The sequence below is a fragment of the Vipera berus genome, assembly GCF_964194415.1.
Source record: "Vipera berus genome assembly, chromosome: 1".
NCBI lineage: Eukaryota > Metazoa > Chordata > Lepidosauria > Squamata > Viperidae > Vipera > Vipera berus.
The window spans coordinates 75,738,478-75,758,618 of record NC_138202.1 but is presented as its reverse complement, the minus strand read 5'-3'; the positions used below and the strand labels follow the sequence as shown (position 1 = coordinate 75,758,618).

Sequence of the window (20,141 nt, the reverse complement as noted above, 5' to 3'; positions counted from 1 at the left end):
ATACTACTTACTGGGCAGTTTACCAGTTTTCCATGATTCTCAAGAGTAATACATAAACTCTTAACTCAATTATTAGCAATTTCTCTGAGGGAATGTAGCTCATCAAGTCTTGGAGATTGAAACTCATTTAAGGGAAAGAGGTATTCCTTGGCCATTTAATCTAAAGCTTCACTTCTGACCCTTCATTCTGCTGTTCACAATTTCCCGACAAACAAAAATTAAGTGTCTCTACTTTTTGACAACTGCTTGGTCACCTTCATTGAGCAATTGGTATACTGATTCTTTTAGTTTGAAAATGTGTAAATAAGTCTTTTGCTGTTATCCCTCGCAATGGTCATTCTGATGCCATTTCTGTAGTTTTCACTATCTGTAATCTTCCACCGTGTCTTGGCTTCTTTCCCTATTTATATATGCCTTTTTATTTTCAGATCTTCTCTAAGTTTTTTGTTTTGCCACATTGGCTTCTTCTGTTATTATTTTTTTTATTGGACTTGTTTGCAATCGTGTTTTAATATGAACTTTCATGCATCTTAACCTCTTTTTCCCATTAATTCTTGCGATGGAATTCTATTATTGTTCTGAGTTTATTAAAATCTGATTATTATTATTTTGAAGTACAAAATGTTTGATTCCGCTCAGTTTTAGACTGAACTGGAATGACATATATGTTGAGTCATAAAATCGAATAAAATTAAAAAGATCAACATTGCATAGTCACTTTCTTCTGACATTCTACGGTCACTTCCACAAATAAACTAAATCTTCCCTATTGGTAATAACAAGACAAGGATAGATGATCCTTTTGTCAGCTCACACCTTATCTCTGTACTTTAACAAAAAGTACAAATTAGAATAGCCCAAGTAGATCTGTAAAGCAATTTCTTCCTTACAATATTAATATTAAGAGCCTTGGTGGAGCAGTGGGCTAATGCCTCCTTAAGTAACACCAGCTGCCTGCAATTAGTGCAGGTTCGCATCCCACCAGGCTCAAGGTTGACTCAGCCTTCCATCCTTCCGAGGTAGGTAAAATGAGGACCCAGATTGTTGGGGGCAATAAGCTGACTTTGTAATAATGCCGCTTGGGGGGGGGCGAAAGCCCTAATAAGCAGGCATATACATAGAATGAAGGCTATTGCTAAGCACATTTAATTTGTGCTTAGATTGTAAGCCGCCCTGAGTCTTCGGAGAAGGACGGGATATAAATGGGATTAAAATAAAAAAAAAATAAGGCAGAACTTCTTCCATGCTGCAAACGTTTTCTGAATCAACTGTTATACAGTATGTCTATTTTCTTATAAATTAAATATACATTTTCATTGTATAATGATCCTCTTGCTTGTTATATTAATACCAAGAAGTGATACATTAAAGTTAAATTGTAGTATAGTATTTCATTAAGAAACTATCCTTTGTTGATATTAATATTAATCTGATGAATATAAGAGAGATCATTTTTACTATGAAAGGCTGCCTTTAGAACTAGCTATAGTCCAGGAATTATAGGAAATATAATCTAAAATATCTGAAAGACATCAGGTTGGAAAATGTTGGTACTGAAAATAGGCTAAAGTTGCATGATGATTTTATCTTAACCATAGTTTATTTAATCCAATTTTCTTACTATGCATTACATACTATAGCATTAATTAAGTACCAAGCTGAATTCATAAAACATACTAGGAGAAAATGTGGCTGGATAGTTTGGACTCAGTGTATTGTGAAAATATAGTCAATGGTACTGTCTTAAGTGGCTTTAAAAGGGTACAACTGATGAATGAACACAATTTATGAATGGCTGTTACTCATAACTAAAAGAAACCTCCATGAATACTAAGATCTGAGGACAAAATAGTTGAACAATGTTGCTTTCATACTATGCTTGGAATCTTCCCCAAAGCATCAGGTTGGCTCTTTCTAGAAACAGAAAACTGAGTTAATGGAATTTCACTGCACTGGTCATATACAGAATAAAGTTGGAAGGCACCCTGGAGGTCTTCTAGTCCAACCTCCTGCTCAAGCAGGAGACCCTATACCAGGGGTCGGCAACCCACGGCTCCGGAGCCACATGCGGCTCTTTCAGCCGTCTCCTGCGGCTCCCAGTCTTCTGCTATGTGTAGTCCAAAAAAAAAAAAAAGTGGGACTAAAAAAGTTCAACCAATCAATTCAAATATTCAGGGTAGGTGCATATCTAGCCTTGGCTCCACTCTTCAGTCAAACCCTGTTCTGCGCATGTGTGCATGTACACGCATGCGCACACATTTTTTGCGGCTCCCAGTTGTTCCTTTTGTGAGGGAACCGGTTCCGAGTGGCTCTTTCACTGTTTCAGGTTGCTGACCCCTGCCCTATACCATTCCAGACAAATGGCTGTCCAAATAAAAGCGTGCCTGCAAGCACACGCGCACACACAGAGCGGTTCTTGCATTCCTTTTCTTGTTGATAGACCTGTATACATAAGGGTGGAAAAGATTTATAAAAAAAGATGACTTTTTCTTTATAATTCTTTCTTGGCCTTTGTCTTCCTAGAATTTTGAAGAACCTCTTGAGAATCTCTTCTTATACAGCTACTTCCCCGTTAAAACTAAGAAAGTAGGTTTGTGCTTTGGGATTGTCAAGCAATGTCAAGTCTTCCCTGTTTCAGTCTCAAAGCAGCTTAGATCTTTCCTTTTGGGAATGCTTTGCAATTCTTTCTTTTTTTCCTTCCTAGGCTTTAGATTTATGACAGTGCTGTCTCCATATGGGCTTTATCATTCAGGGGCACATCAGGAACCTGTGATCCAAATAAGCAAATAATGACAGAGTTTGAAGGGAGGTTCTGTGAATAGGAAAAAATAGCAAACCACCACCAAAAAAGAGGGATAGCTAACTACACTTTTTGAGTGTTTGAATCCATGCTCTCTCTAATGTGATGGGTGTGTTTTGCATGCAGCTATGTCATTGGCTGGTTTGCTGTTTTCCGGCTGACTATAATGACGTCAGATGTTGTGAGAAGGGCATGGAACTTAGTAGGTCAAAATTTGTAGAAAGTTCTTATTTTTATGTACTAGAAAGAGGCTGGCACATTTTCTCTACATATATCTTTTTTTCATCCAGACTCTCTATATTTATTAGTAGGCTTTTTATGTCTCATATGGATTCTTTAATTTTCCTCATTTAATGTTTAGATTTCTTTAAAAATAAAAAAATGCTATCTCAGGTTGTCCATGGTTAGCTATAATAACTCTTTCCTCTAACGTATATTTTTAAATTTTAAATTAGTCATGTATTGACTAGGTAGTCCCAAATAATGTACAGTAGAAGAATCCAATATGAAAGTAAATACTTCAGTTTGGGTTGTGGTAGTTTTGTGATGTTTTCCAAGTTACAGTATATAAAGTCATATGTAATTTTATATAACAGTTGTTTCCTTTGATTTGTATGACTTTAATCCATGTATTTTTAAACATTACCTATCCTCATTCTGTCCAATGTCTTCGTCTCATAGTCATTAGAATACAATGCTGAACTTAAAAAATTAAATAGGTATTATTGCTTTGCATCCTTTGCCTGCTTTGCATTCAGTCTTTTGAATTCTTATATTACAGATAAAGTTTTCTAAATAAATTGTGGAGGTGAGAAATGCAGACTTTAGCTTCAGTCATTAGCTAAAAGTGATAAAAGCTAACCACCAACTTAAATTTTAATAGTGAATGGTTGAAATCAAGAGCTTTGCCCTTCGTATAGCTTTAAAGAAGCTACATAGCACAATCTATCTTGCTATCAACTTTTACATGTCCCACAACAGATGAGACAAATGTGTAACGTGTGCACCTAAATTTATATTGATCCAGGTTGCAATATTTTTCTAGCCTTTTCCTTGGGCTTAGTGTCAGAATCTAATCTTGGTCTGGCGATTAGCTACTTTTGCCACCCTCACCAGTCTTTCAAGGAAAGAGTACTGACGGGATTATTTTCCTGCCTGAAATTTCTGACAAAATTGAAGTCACAATTGCGTTTCCTGTTGTCTGTTCAAAGGTCATGCTGATAGTGGAACCACATTGGTACAAGGCTGTAATGGGAGCCAAGATCTGGGGGCTACTATAGTTCATTTTCATAAGTCCTATGGAGGCGTTCCCTTTGGGAGTCCTGAAACCTGTAAGCAGGACTGTATTGGAACAGGGGATGAGATGCGTGCCCCCCCCCCCAAGTTTAAGGTAAACTATCAGGAAAAGTTTCCTTAATTTTTCCAAAATATACTATTGCTATTGTTTCATGTTACAAGGTTTCTAATTTTAAAAGATTTGTTTTAAAATTGAAAAAAGGAAATTCCCTACTCAGCTTTTAGGAAACAAAGTAGCAACCCGTAGTTTAAGTGATTTTAACTTACTGGAGTACCATTAATTTACTGGAGAATGCATGATTAATGAAAATGCTGCAGTTGTATTTTTCTTATATATTCTTAGTTTTAAACATTAGTTCGGAGGTTTGCTTTTTCTCCTCATTGCCAGTAAAATATTCTTCTTTCCTTCTATGAGAAAATAATTAATTTAAGATTAGGGGAAAGGAACTTAAATGGCTATTAAGTTTATAGAAAAGTCTTTCACAATGTAATCCAGTTTCACTCTCATGTTAATTATAATGAGATGTGATATAAATAAGGAAAAGGGGGAGATGCAGGGAAAATAGGCACAGGAATTTGTTTTTACTTTGTTCTCATAAAAATAGGTAAATTGACATTAAACCTTCTCTATCTCTCTCACACACACACACGCACATGCACACACACACACCTTATTCTGATATTCCTTTTTTTTGCACAAGACATGCATTCTATGAAATTTTATGTGTAAACAAAATGTTCACTTTTCCCTGTACTAGTTTCTTGGAATAGTATAACTTGGAAAGGTGTGTCTTGCTCTCCCAATCAGTAATTAGGGTGGACCAGCACCATCTTGTGATCTGCCAAGAGGATTGCATGAATTTTTGTAATTTGGGCTTTTTATGTGAGAACATTTTATTTATATGTCTAATTTTAACTGGAAAAGAATTTTATACAGAATTAAAAAATTACAGAAACATACCAAAACAGAAGAGAGAAAAATATATGAAAAGAAAAAAGTGAGTTAGTAAAAGACAAAGACAAATGTATAAAATAGTGACTTCATAGCTTTTTTGTAGCACTTTGTTGTTGTTGTTAGTTGCGAAGTCGTGTCCGACCCATCGCGACCCTATGGACAACGTTCCTCCAGGCCTTCCTGTCCTCTACCATCTTCTGGAGTCCATTTAAGCTCACGCCTACTGCTTCAGTGACTCCATCCAGCCACCTCATTCTCTGTCGTCCCCTTCTTCTATTGCCCTCAACCTTTCCCAGCATTAGGCTCTTCTCCAGTGAGTCCTTCCTTCTCATTAGGTGGCCAAAGTATTTGAGTTTTAGCTTCAGGATCTGGCCTTCTAAAGAGCAGTCAGGGTTGATCTTCTCTAGGACTGACCGGTTTGATCGCCTTGCAGTCCAAGGGACTCGCAGGAGTCTTTTCCAGCACCATAGTTCAAAGGCTTCAATTCTTTGGCGCTCAGCCTTTCTTATGGTCCAACTTTCACTGCCATACATTGCAACTGGGAAGACCATAGCCTTGACTATACGCACCTTTGTTGACAGGGTGATGTCTCTGCTTTTGTGCTGTCTAGATTTGCCATGGCTTTCCTCCCAAGGAGCAAGCGTCTTTTAATTTCTTGGCTACAGTCCCCATCTGCAGTGATCTTGGAGCCCAGGAAAATAAAATCTGTCACTACCTCCATTTCTTCCCCATCATTTGCCAGGAATTGAGAGGGCCAGATGCCATGATCTTGGTTTTCTTAATGTTTAGTTTCAACCCAACTTTTGCACTCTCCTTCTTCACTCGCAACAAGAGGCTCTTTAGTTCTTCTTCACTTTCTGCCATTAGAGTGGTATCATCTGCATATCTTAGGTTGTTGATGTTTCTTCCGGCAATCTTAATTCCAACTTTTGATTCATCTAGCCCTGCCTTTCTCATGATGTGCTCTGCATATAAGTTAAATAGGCAAGGCGACAGTATACAGCCTTGCCGGACTCCTTTCCCAATTTTGAACCAATCAGTGGTTCCGTGTCCAGTTCTCACTGTTGCTTCTTGGCCCGCATATAGGTTTCTCAAGAGACAAATAAGATGGTCTGGTACGCCCATCTCTTTAAGGACTTGCCACAGTTTGTTATGATCCACACAATCAAAGGCTTTAGCATAGTCAATGAAGCAAAAGTAGATGTTTTTCTGGAACTCTCTAGCTTTCTCCATGATCCAGCGTATGTTAGCAATTTGATCTCTAGTTCCTCTGCCTCTTCGAAATCCTGCCTGTACTTCTGGTAGTTCTCGATCCACATACTGCTGGAGTCTAGCTTGTAGGATTTTAAGCATAACTTTACTAGCGTGAGAAATGAGTGCAATGGTGCGATAGTTTGAACATTCTTTGGCACTGCCTTTCTTTGGAATTGGAATGTAAACTGATCTTTTCCAATCCTGTGGCCACTGTTGAGTTTTCCAAATTTGCTGGCAAATTGAGTGTAGCACTTTTACTGCATCATCTTTTAAGATTTTGAATAGCTACTGTCACCTCCACTAGCTTTGTTGTTGCTCAGCTTTTCTAAGGCCCACTTCACTTCACATTCTAGGAGCCTTGGTGGAGCAGTGGGCTAATGCCTCCTTAAGTAACACCAGCTGCCTGCAATTAGTGCAGGTTCGCATCCCACCAGGCTCAAGGTTGACTCAGCCTTCCATCCTTCCGAGGTAGGTAAAATGAGGACCCAGATTGTTGGGGGCAATTAAGCTGACTTTGTAATAATGCCGCTTGGGGGTGTGTGTGAAAGCCCTAATAAGCAGGCATATACATAGAATGAAGGCTACTGCTAAGCTTGTAAGCCGCCCTGAGTCTTCGGAGAAGGGCGGGATATAAATGGAATTAAAATAAATAAATAAATAAATAAAATAGGATGTCTGGCTCGAGGTCAGTGACCAACTCATTGTGATTATCAGGGACATTAAGCTCATTCTTGTATAGTTCTTCTGTGTAATTTTGCCACCTCTTCTTAATCTCTTCTGCCTCTGTTAGGTCCCTGCCATTTTGGTCCTTTATCATGCCCATTTTTGCATTAAACGTTCCCTTCATCTCTCCAATTTTCTTGAAAAGATCTCTGGTCCTCCCTATTCTATTGTTTTCTTCTATTTCTTTGCATTGTTCATTTAAGAAGGCATTCTTATCTCTTCTAGCTATTCTTTGGAATTCTGCATTTAATTGGGGATAGCTTTCTTTTTCTCCCTTGCCTTTCGCTTCCCTCCTTTCCTCAGCTATTTGCAAAGCTTTCTCAGACAGCCATTTTGCTTTCTTGCATTTCTTTTTCTTTGGGATGGTTTTGGTTGCTACCTGTTGTACAATGTTGCGAACCTCTGTCCATAGTTCTTCAGGCACTCTGTCTATCAGATCTAATTCCTTAAATCTATTTGTCTTCCTCTACTGTATATTGAACAGGGATATGATTTAATTCATACCTGACTGGCCTTGCGCTTTTCCCTACTTTCTTTAATTTAAGCCTAAACTTTGCAACAAGAAGCTCATGGTCTGAGCCACAGTCAGCTCCTGGTCTTGTTTTTACTGACTGTATAGAGCTTCTCCATCTTTGGCTGCAGAGCATATAGTCAATCTGATTTCTGTGTTGACCGTCTGGTGATGTCCATGTGTAAAGCCGTCTCTTGGGTTGTTGGAAAAGAGTGTTTGCTATGACCATCGTATTCTCTTGACAAAATTCTATCAGCCTGTGCCCTGCTTCATTTTGTACTCCAAGGCCAAACTTGCCTGTTATTCCAGTTATCTTTTGGCTTCCTACTTTAGCATTCCAATCCCCCATGATGATAAGGACATCATTTTTGGGTGTTAGTTCTATAAGGTGCTGTAGGGCTTCATAGAACCGGTCAATTTCATCCTCTTCAGCACCGGTGGTTGGGGCATAGACTTGGACTACTGTGATATTGAATGGTTTGCCTTGGATTCGAACTGAGATCATTCTGTCATTTTGAGGATTGTATCCCAGTATTGCTTTTCCTACTTTTTTATTGACTATGAAGGCTACTCCATTTCTTCTGAGGGATTCTTGCCCGCAGTAGTATACCTGATGGTCATCTGAATTAAATTCACCCATTCCTGTCCATTTTAGTTCGCTGATACCTAAGATGTCGATGTTTAGTCTTGTCATCTCTTGTTTGACCACGTCCAGCTTTCCTTGATTCATGGATCTTACATTCCAGGTTCCTATGGAGAAAGAATCTTTACAGCATCGGACTTTCCTTTCACCACCAGACATATCCACAGCTGAGCGTCCTTTCGGCTTTGGCCCAGTCGCTTCATTCTTTCTGGCGCTACTAGTACTAGTCCTCTGCTCTTCCCCAGTAGCATATTGGACGCCTTCCGACCTGAGGGGCTCATCTTCCAGCGTCATATCGTTTTGCCTTTTGGTACTGTCCATAGGGTTTTCATGGCAAAGATACTGGAGTGGTTTGCCATTTCCTTCTCCAGTGGATCACGTTTTGTCAGAACTCTCTGCTATGACCTTTCCATCTTGGGTGGCCCTGCACGGCATAGCTCATAGCTTCATTGAATTACGCAAGCCCATTCGCCACGACAAGGCAGTAATCCATGAAGGGGTTTGTAAGAATAGGTTTAAAAAATAGATGGAAATATTATGTAAGATTATTTTTAATTTGACTAATGCTTAAGTATTTTTGTTCACTTTGGAACCTTTTTATCTCAGGGTGGCTCCAACAGGAAAGACACTAGCATTGCCCTGTGGTCCTCCAAAATTCTATATTTTCCTCTATAAACTTTTCTCTATGGAGTCTTTTTATTAAAAAAAATGCTGTTTGGTTTTAACAGCACTATATTTTTATGTCTTTTGGCATTGAAAGTCTTGCACATGATTACTAAAAGTTAGAAAGGCATTTTTACCTTTCTTTTCAGAAAGTAAGTCTGATTGTATTTATACTTTGTGAGATTGCTGTGTCTCCCAAAGGAAGGAGAGCTGATTTTCTTAGAGACATATCTTAGCTCGCCGGTGATGATACAATATAACTTTTTTTCTTTTTATAATTTTATTTTTTGTTTGACTTGCCAGCATGCTGGCTGGGGAATTCTGGAAACTGAAGGACATGCATCTTAAAGTTCCCAAGGTTGAGAAACACTGCTTTGGGGAAGAGAAGATCTACCTCTTTGTATGCAATTTTTGTTGTGAAAATCTATGTGAAATTCCTGGAAAATAATTACATTTATCTGGGAATAGAAACAGACATCATGAAATATAAATGAGCTCTGGAGTGAAAAGAAATATGAAAAAATGAAAAAACCAAAACCCCAATTTTATCATTTTCTCTGCGAGGAACAAGAGTCATTTTGGTCTTCACTCTTCTCCTATGAGGATAAGCTGATGTACAGCCTTCATAGTTTAGCGAGATTTCAAACCCACATCACCCCTAATTCAGTGTTCTGTTGTTTACGCATAGTGACAATTTCCTACCCACAGCATGGCAAAGGGAAATTCTGAGTGGTTTGACAGTATCTAATGTGTCGTCTCCTTAAATGTTTTAGTGTTGGAATTGCCTTAGAATGCTAAATAATTTTAGCGTTTTATGTATTATACGTGTGTTCCTAGGAACTGTCTGAACCTATTGGCCTGGAAGGCACATGTATTTAGTAAATAATACACAAAATGAGGTGGCCAGTGGAAAGAGGATGGTTTTATAATTGTAAACATTGTACACAATTCTTCCAGGTGACACATAAAGTGGGTTGTTTAATATTAGAAGATATTTTATTTCCAGATTTATCTTTCATCCAAAACGCTTTCACTCTATTTTTAAATCATAAAAGGGAAAAACAAATTACTCATGCTAATTGGAGATGCATAATCTGGCATCTCCAGTCTATGAGCAATACATAAATGTCTTGGGTGCAGTAACTCAAAAAGTTGCAATCAATTTATATTTTCGTATAACAGAAGAGAAACTAATTAAATACATTATGAGTGGATATTTTTATTAACTTTGCTTAATGTATTTCAATACATTGAAATGCAAAGGAATTAAAAACTAATTCATTTTTTGTCATGGCTTCTCCTACCACATTTGGTCTATAGCAGCACTTAAAAGGCAGGTATATCCCAGCCCAGAAAGAATTGGATCCCATGTTCTAAATACTGATCAATGTAGAGGGTTACGATTATCTCCGAACAAATGAGAAAAAGTCCACTAGCAAGATCAAGAGGAAGAGCTAAGAGACAATACTGTGAGAACATTTAGCTTCCCTATAGCAGATTTTTAGAGGAAGTAAATAAACCTTTTAAGAAGCATATGTAAAATATTGCTGATTGGTACAAAAATAAGAGGAATTGACCAGTGCAAAAAGTCAGGCAGGCGCCAGCCTGTTTGGGGGGGGGGGAAGTGAGTAGTTTTATGTACTATTATGTAATTTTAGTTTTGTAATTTCTTTACAAAGAAATTGCATTTATCACTCTTCATAAATGTATTGATAAATTATCTCTTAACTGGGGAACTGTGATTTATGTTTTTAAATCTGACTCATCCTGATGCCTTCTTATTGTGATTTACTATAGCTCTGAACCTTAGCCAGCATTTAACAATGTGTTGAATACGGCCATATCATATTTAAGTTGTAAATACTGTATCTGGACCATGGGTAGATGACAGGAGAGAGCTAGAGAAAACATCTCTTTAAAGAGCACAGTGGGAGAATAGGGTAGGCTAAGTTTTATATATATATTTTTATTGAAAAGTTTTTCAATACATTTTATCTTTAACAATCCCTCCCCCCACCCCCCACCCAACCCTTCCTAACCCTCCCTAACCCTCCCCCCTCCCCTTCCCTCCTCCCCATCCCCGACTTCCCAGAGCTAAATACAAGGTATAAAAGTAAAAACAATCATAAACAACCATATGCTAACAACAATAAGCTATTAAGTCTATTGCACTCTAGCTCATATAAAATGACTACAAGCAATACTAATATCACATCAAAACTTATACAAATGCTAAATGAAACTTTTTGGTCCCATATTTGTTCTGGATGTAATCAATCCACTTTTTCCACTCCATAATATAACGTTGTTGCGAATGGTCTTTCAAATAAGCCGATATCTTTGCCATTTCCGCCAGGTCAGAAACTTTTAAAGTCCATTCTTCTATAGTCGGCAGTTCCTCCTTGACCTACTAAAAGTCTTGCTGCCGTAATTAAGTTCAACATCAACTTAGTGTCCACAACAGTAGTATCTGTAATTATGCCCAATAAAAACAATTGCGGACAAAACTTTATCCTTTGCTTAAATATCTTCTGCATATTCCACCAGATTTTAATCCAAAAAAGCTTTAACCTTTTTACAGGTCCACCATATATGAAAGTACGTTGCGTCTTCGCCAGTTTTATATTTTTTTAACTAGGGCAATACAATGAAATATTGGATTCTGTCTTGTACTTTGACAGAAAATGATCTGGTAGGATAAATGTCCGCTTACCAGAACCAGGACTTATTCTTCACCATATATATATATATATATATATATATATATATATATATATATATATATATATATATATATATATATATATATATATATATATATATATATATATATGCATAATGGTGTAATTAAAGTTGTTTCAGGAGGAAAGAGCTGAACCATTGTTCCGATAGATAAGGGAGATGCCTGTTTATAATTATGAGTGCAAATGGTGGCTACGGGACAATATAATTTATTTGGTTTGTTTTAATAACAGCACTTCAGATCTGAAGGAGCAGGAGAAGTTGGACTTAGGACATTTGGTTGCTGAGTTGTTCAGCTGATTCTACATAGGGCAGGGGTAAGTCCTGGTGCCAACGTATCTTGGAAATACTTGGTGCCAGAACTGACACATGAATGTGACCACAGCCCAGGGAATTTTATGCTTTCATTAGCCTTTCACCTACATTTACTTCCCCATGGGGTTTGCAGTTGTTCTCATTGCATCTTTTAAAAGAAGGATTGGCTAATAATCTATTGTTTTCATTTGGAACTGGCACTAACAACAACTGACAGGACAACACACAAGTTTCCAGCATATAGATATTATTTACTGGATCATTTGAACAAAGCAATTTAAATTGGGTAGGCATAACTCTATTTCTAAACCTCTCTTCTTTTCACCTTTCACTTTGATTGTTAAACATTTAATGAGTTTTCATAATATTTTCAGGAAAGAATTTATTTTCACAGTATCATTAAAGCAAATTCTGTTTTAGATTTTGTAGAAAGCAAGAGTCTGGTTGTGCTTAATAAGAGGTAGGACATGAGATAAAAGTCATTTTCCTCCAGCTTCTGAACTCTTATTGTTTGATTCTCTAGAAAGGGACCTGGCTGATCTGCTGAATATTTTTTAATTAACACTGAGGGATCTAATGGATACTGGTTAGTCTGTTACTTGATACAAAATGTATAAAAGAGGTCTTGAATATCTTGCAAACATTTGAAATCTTAAAACAGTGTTTAACTTTTGGTTGTTGAAAAAAGCTATGTTAGATTAAAGTAATTGTATGTAAGCAACTTGATAGTTTTTACAATATAAGTGATCCTCAAAAAACTTGCTTACATGATCTATCCAAAACCTATAAATTTCTGACAAAAGAAAATGTTATAATATTTTATAACAATTTGTTTCCAGTGGTCTTAAGATCTTTCCAACTATATTCAGATTCTGAATTTCCCAGACTTCTCAGAATATAGCAATAAAACTCTGGATTTATTAATAATACATGAAAAAATGCTTCAAATGTTGATTCCATAGTTCCAGTCTAATTTTAATTCATTTTGGCACTTGCCAATCATCAGCATATGCGGATATCTTATGCATTCAGTCCCTGTATCGGTGAGTGGAAGAACATAAACTGCATACACCAATACAGCCTTCAGCATGTAGAATTGGCCTATTCTGTGTGCTTATCTTGAATAGGGATCTTTAAGGTTCCATACATAGATACATGGGTGAGAGAGATAAGAATCAGAAAATTCAGATATCACCTACCCCAACATCATTTCAAAAGGCTGTGAAATAAATACCTTTTCTTTAGATCCTTTAAGATTGAATTCTCCATGATTGAGATTAGAGAGTTGGTACCTATGTTGATTAATTGTTTTATATTTTTATTTTCATGGTTTTATTTATATTGTAAGCTATTGGAAATTGGTTTCTGATTATGATATAATAAAACAAATAATTAGATGAAGATTATTCTGACTTCATTGTTGTTTCCCATTGAAACATCACTGCAGATTTTCTTTAGTTTTGCTAATTCTCCAACATACATTCTTCCTTTGAAAATATTTCATGCTTTAATGATCCCTTATATTTTTAATACAATACAGTCTTTGATTTCAAAGTTTACCATAGTCATGAACATTCCCAATTGGGAACTTTTTACTAGAGAATCATTATGTGCCTGAAACTGCTTAGGGATCCATATGTAAAAGTAATATGTGGTATTTAACACCCCAGTGAACAAATCAGTAAAAGGCATATATAGCTCACACCCAATTGTATATATCAAATCTTAAACATAGGGATTGGGTTTCTGGTTTCGGCAGGAATTTCGGAGTTTTCTTCATGCATTGAGTATGTATTTTTTTGTTTTAAAATAGGGGGAAGCTGCAAATGTACTTTTTTTGGCAACTGTATTGCTATAATTCAATGGTGCAGTTTATAATTGGAAGAGGCAATGGATGAGGGGTTTGTTTTTAGTTCCAGGAGCATCACGAATACGTTGAGCTTGATGGTACTGATCTCCACATTATTTAGCTCTCTTTCTTAACTACCAGATTTGTCTCTCCCTCGTCATATATATCATTTCTCTACAGCTCGAGAAAAGTGGGGAATAGTGTTAGAATGGATCTACAGTATGCAAAGTGCATTAATTCTTGTTAATAAGAACTATCTAATTGACACTGAGACTGATGTTTAAATGGATCTGTATCTCAGTAAAGGAAAATAAAATCCGACATGGTTGCTCTATGATGACCAAAAGGTGTAGGAAGTGCGTGGGTATTGCAGTAGGTACAATACTGTTTTTATTTTATTTAAGGTTCATGAAATAGCAGTGAATGAACCAAGAAAGAGAGCCAGGCAAGATGACTGGGAAGTAAACACACAGATGAGATTACCTACTTATTGCAAGCGCTTAAAATGGAATTCAGAAGCATTTTTAAAAAGAAACTATTATCAACGAGTTATCAGGTTCATTGCAAGGGAACAGAGAAGAGTGATGCTCACTTCTGACTGTTGTTTGTCTTCTTCAGAGATGCACTACAACTTCCCCAGTTCTAAATGCCAATATCACTTTTTCCTAGTCAAAAATTGTGCTAAGTAATAAATTTCACTTTTGCTGCCTGCTTTGGCCTCTGCATGTGATGACATGTCAATTTTGAAATTCCCTTAGTCAAGCATCCATATCCTTTTTTTTGGCTCCAGCTGCCTGGTACTACACCCTGTTTCCTGGCATATTCTATCCTTCAGTACTACTTTGAAGCAGTATTGCTTAATTACTGAGCTGACAGCAGCAAAAGACCAAATTGAATGTTTTTTTCAGATATCTAGGTGGGGCGATTCAATCTTTTCCCCTTTTAATGTATTTAGATCTTCTTTGAATTTTTTTTTTGTTTTAAATAAGGAAGTTTGGTTAAATATATCTCACATAACCATTCAGCAAATGTTCTCTAAGGTAGATTTTCTACTGAGGTACTGTAACTTTTCATTAAATCTGAGTTTTGCTAGAATGGAAATTACCACAGTGAAGTTTTAGTTTGGTGTGTAAGGAAACCACCACAATCAGGCACACTGCTGCAAACCAAGTGAATTCCTTTCACTGCTTCTAAGGTCCTAAAAATGGTAATCAGAGCAACATACTTTACTGAGAATAGCTGAACCCAAAACTTTGATAAAGTGATAATAAAGATCTATTAGCTTTCAGGCAGCTAGGCTGTTTTCCTTCCTTCCTTCCTTCCTTCCTTCCTTCCTTCCTTCCTTCCTTCCTTCCTTCCTTCCTTCCTTCCTTCCTTCCTTCCTTCCTTCCTTCGTTTCCACACTACAGTATTTCAGAGTCTTTATATTTTTTGGGCAGGAAGCTGCCTTAGGTTTGGATTATTTTTGAGGAATGATATGAAGTAGTTTTAAGGTTTTACTGTTTTATGACTTAGGTTTCCGATCTGCTTAAATATTACAGAATATTTTTGGATATATACAAGTAATGAAAAATAGATGCATGAATCAAAAGTGAAAATGCCTTCTTGGGGAATTCGACTGGCTTCTTCACCTTTTGTCCAACTTTCCCAAACTGATATTTTTCAGATCTACTGGAAATACAATTCCCAATATTACCCATCAATACAGCACAACACATTTGGAGGGCATCAAGTTGGAGAATGCTGCTTAAGATAATCTGGTTATGACAGCCCTGGACAAGCTAGGATGTAGCACTATGTATACCCTCTTCAGCTGCTGTTTGAAAAATTGCTTGTAAACCAACAAATAATTAAAATGCTATTTCTATTATAAGTATGAGTATTATATTATTGCTAAAATAATATTTAATTTCTAACAGAAAAAATGAGTTTTATTGAAAAGAAGTGTTTTCTAGTTAAAGGAGAAAAACTAGAGTTCTTTGAGGTTGAATAATTGTAGATGGCAGCAGCCTGGATGGATACTGTTGTGGGTGGTAGTTTGGAAACAGAAGACTTCCATGTAACTTCAGGGATTCTGTTTTTCTTTTATTATAGGTTTTGGTTTTCTCCATTTTATGAAGTCATTGTAACACTGCATGCAAACACCCTGAGTATGGTCATAAACATACTTTAGGGATTACAAGAACGTGAGCCCCTGTAAAATAGCCACCATGGGTCCCACTCAGCTTGTCACACAGAACCATGGGAAAAAGACAAGCATTTTTAACATGGAAGAAAAAGTATTTGCACTTTTCCAGAACTCAGAGATTCCCTCTGGACCTATAGGTAAGACTACATTCTTGTTTTAATTCATAGCTTCAGAATGCAGAAAGAAATTATCTCTATGTTAAAACAAATCATGTGGTAGACGTATATGGTAGAATTCTATGTAGTACTCTGGATTTCATTAAATTTTAAAACAGTTTTTGCACAATAAAAACAAAACAATCTCCCTTCAGTACATTACAATACATTATAGCATAATGGGGAAAACAATTATGGAACATGGTATGATATTGAGTATGGAATAACTCTTGGGTCTAGCTTTGAAAAAAGGTAAAGGAAAACCCTGGGAAGAAATGCAGAGAGAAATTCATGAGAAGGTCTCAAAAGCTTGCAAGGGTGGTGGTATTTGGCTTGTTTTTTTCTGAGTTTTGAAAAATGTTAGAAACAAGCATCTCTGATTCTGGTATGAATACTAGCCATCTGCTTACAATGAATAGTCTGGATAATTTATGATTTCAAAAGTTTACAAAACTGACTCAAGAAACTGTAAAATGTAAATGAAACATGTGTTGGACTTCACTTTCATAATCCCCATGGAGCAAGGCCAACAGCTCTATTATCTGAGGAACTATGAGAAGTGAAGCCTCTTGAAATCAGTTCCAGAATTCTCTGGCTTATATGGCATCAGGCTGGTAAAGGCACTCCCAGTCAGACTGAAAAAAACAATGCTGATCCCTACTGCATGCCAGCCTTCCTAGAAAGGAAACACGACCAGATGAACTAATTCTATTTTATTGTAAGGCTACATGCACAAAATCTTGCACATCTGAAAGTATAGATCCCCTGCTGTCTCCTTTAGAGCCTACAACCTAAGGGGGTATCCCTTCTGACGCACTTCGTCCACTCCTGATGCAGCTTCACTCATCTGACTGTTTCTAGGTAGCATTTTTTCCCCATTTCCCAAGGTAATTCCCACATACCATTATTACACAGAGACGAGGACATCCAGTTTTGAGAGCTAATATTTTCTTTAGCTACCTATTATCTGTGTCTGTTACCTATATGTGAAACACTCTAGGAGATTTTTATTTTCTGGCCCTCTCAGAGTCAGTCTAATGTAAATGGCTGCTGATTCATTTTAAATAGATATATAGACAGAATGGGGAATTGATTAACTATATATATATTGCTCAGCTTTTATTCAATATTCTAGCATGGTATTTCAAGGAATATTTAATACTATGGGAACAGAATTCTTACCCCTGATGGTTCCTATATATTCTGAGATGATATAATTCTTGTTCTTAATACTAATTGTATCATCTGTGTTATAGCCCCATGACTCTAGAAATGCACAGAATGCCATTGGTAAATATTATTACAACAGTATATTCAAAGGAGGCCTTCCTTCACCACAGGTCGTTATGTTCTTTGATTGCACCTAAATGTAACATTTCAGATTTCTCCAAGGTTGGCATTTTATTTTATATGTAAAAAAACCTGTTAACATATATACATCACAAGAAGCTCTTTTTCTCTCATTTTCAGACCTAATTTCAGAGTCTTTCTTTTCATTCCTTTTTCTCTGCTTTAGAAAATCCTCCCTTGAAAAGGAAGAAGGGGCCAGCCCCTAAGATGCTTGGAAATGAGGTGTGCAGTGTATGTGGGGACAAAGCCTCAGGCTTCCATTACAATGTCCTGAGTTGTGAGGGCTGCAAAGGTTTTTTCCGACGCAGTGTGATCAAAGGAGCCCAATATATCTGCAAGAATAGTGGCAAATGTGAGATGGATACATACATGCGCCGGAAATGTCAGGAGTGCCGGTTACGCAAGTGCTATGAAGCAGGCATGCGAGAGCAATGTAAGTACCTAGTGTAGGGATATCAAAGATCATTCTGGAAATATTGCTGTAGGAGAAAAGTGTTTCCTTTAGCTACATTTTATAATAAAATTGACATGACCTAAGAAAATAATATATTAAAGCAAGTAGTTTGAATAAAATATGCTTAAATTAAATTATTTAAATTATTTTTATTTGAATTTTTACAAAATTCAGAATATTTAAGACCATTAATACCAGAACTGTTTTCTCAGATTAGGTTGCTACTGTTTGTTAGGTATTTTTTTAATTATGGTACACTTTTTGTTTGTTTCAAAAGGATTTAGAACATTGCTGTTCTGAAAATTAATTCATTTTTTCACTGAGCACATCTTATATTCGAAAGTACGTAAAGATGCAAGTAGAAAAATAGGGACCACTGCGGTGGGAAGGTAACAGCGTTCCGCGCGCCTTTGGCGTCTAGTCATGCCGGCCACATGACCACGGAGACGTCCTCGGACAAGCGCTGGCTCTTTGGCTTTGAAACGGAGATGAGCACCGGCCCCTAGAGTCGGAAACGACTAGCACGCATGTGCGGGGGAACCTTTACCTTTACCTTTACCTTAATTCTTTATACTCCTTTGATAGGATGTAAATGGATATTTGCATGCCCCTTAAAATCCGTATTTTAATTTACCAGATAGATTTTTTAAATGTTTCCTTCTTTCCAGGTTCAGTATGGGGAAAAAAATCCCAAATTGTTCTCTTTGTCAGGTAGCTATAAAGTATGCATACAGTATACAGCAACTTCCAAAGTGCTAAGTATTGATCCCTGTTACTAAATGGTAAACCAGCTGAGCTTCTATATAATAGCAATTTCAAAGGACAGCTGCCACTTCACAGCACTTTTTTCCCCACAAACATGCTAATCCTAACACTGTTCTTAGACATTTTGACAAAATAGGCATTTTGAAAGACAGATCCTGCAAAAGACGGCCCTTCCTTTTAAGATCCACTCATGGCACAACTCCACCCATAATCACAATAGTTTGTGAGTGACTACTGTGCATTCAAAAATATGATAATGTGTCTGTATTTTAGCTAAGCCAGTCACTTACTACTTGACCAATTTATAATTTGAAGTTTGCTATGAAACTGGAGTCTTAGATTCACTGTATTTCTCTTAAGAAAAAAAAAAGCCTTTTAAAAATTATAGTACAAATCTGTTACACAGGCCAATCTAATACATAGGGCAGGGGTAGGCAACCTTGGCTCTTTTATGACCCATGGACTTCAACTCCCAGAATTCCTGAGCTAGCATGGCTTGCTCAGGAATTCTGGGAGTTGAAGTCCACAAGTCATAAAAGAGCCAAGGTTGCCTACCCCTGACATAGGGTAACAAAACAGGCTAGTATTATATTATATTTGAGACCCAACATCATGTAGTGGTTAAGGCATCAGGCTGGAAACTAGGGGACTCTTGAGTTCTGAGTTTAGTGTATACCTTTGATTTCTAAAGGTAAAGATAACCCTTTCCAGCTTATCCCAGAGAAAGGGAATATTATTTTGTTTCAGGAGATCTGCCAGGAAAAAATATTCTTTGCATTTCCTTAATATTGTAATTGTAATTTCTCTGAATATTTGCACCGCTTTTCCAGAAATGTTAAATTTCTGATAATGTTTCTGAATTACTTGCTCTTTAATAGATTTTTTTAATAAATCGAATCATAACATCTCTTGGCAATTGTCTTCTGGATGCATATGCCTAATTTATTCTGTAAATTTTGTCCATTTTTTTTAGAGAGGTCTACTTTCTCATCATTAAACCATTTAGTCATTTCTGCTACAATTACATCACTTAAGTTGCGAATTTGGTCAGGGATTCCTTTAAGCCGCAGAAAAATTTCCTTCGGTTTCAAATCCAATAACAATAAATTCTATCCTTGTGTCTGTCTCATCCAGTCTAATCTGTATATTTTTTAACATCTTATTTAGTTTGTTTTAATGCTGTTATTAATAATTCAATTTTTTATCACATTTGTCATTTATCTCTCTTAATGTGTCATGTAACATAGAAAACTTTTTCTCAAATGCTTCCATAAGGAGTTTGGTGCTGGGCTCATCCGAGTCACTCATTCTTAGGAGGCATTTTTGTATATATATCCTCTGTTACAACCAGTTGCTGGCAGCAGAAAAGCAGACAAGAATACAGTTCCCTTTGCGAGGTCAGATAAAGAGTTCCAAAAGCAAAACTAAGCAGTTAGCAGGAGAAATTGTGTTGATATACAAACTCAGAGTTGAGAAAA

General features: G+C 36.7%; 2 protein-coding genes across 7 annotated transcripts in view; one reads left to right on the top strand and one right to left on the bottom strand.

Annotated features, from left to right (window-relative positions):
- The window catches only part of ACP2 (acid phosphatase 2, lysosomal), a 55,356-nt gene that overhangs the window by 22,872 nt on the left and 12,343 nt on the right, over positions 1-20,141 (bottom strand). The window lies entirely within an intron of this gene.
- The window catches only part of NR1H3 (nuclear receptor subfamily 1 group H member 3), a 36,088-nt gene that overhangs the window by 4,490 nt on the left and 11,457 nt on the right, over positions 1-20,141 (top strand). For 4 of the 6 annotated variants that reach the window (XM_081313526.1, XM_081313527.1, XM_081313522.1 and 1 more), the window contains exons 2-3: positions 15,846-16,076; positions 17,611-17,877. In XM_081313526.1, coding sequence (XP_081169652.1) covers positions 15,962-16,076; positions 17,611-17,877 — 382 coding nt within the window. In that variant the 5' untranslated portion in view covers positions 15,846-15,961. Of the gene's footprint in view, positions 1-4,011; positions 4,191-12,095; positions 12,189-15,845; positions 16,077-17,610; positions 17,878-20,141 lie in introns of those variants that run through there. The other 2 variants (XM_081313523.1, XM_081313525.1) reach the window with 2 other exon arrangements.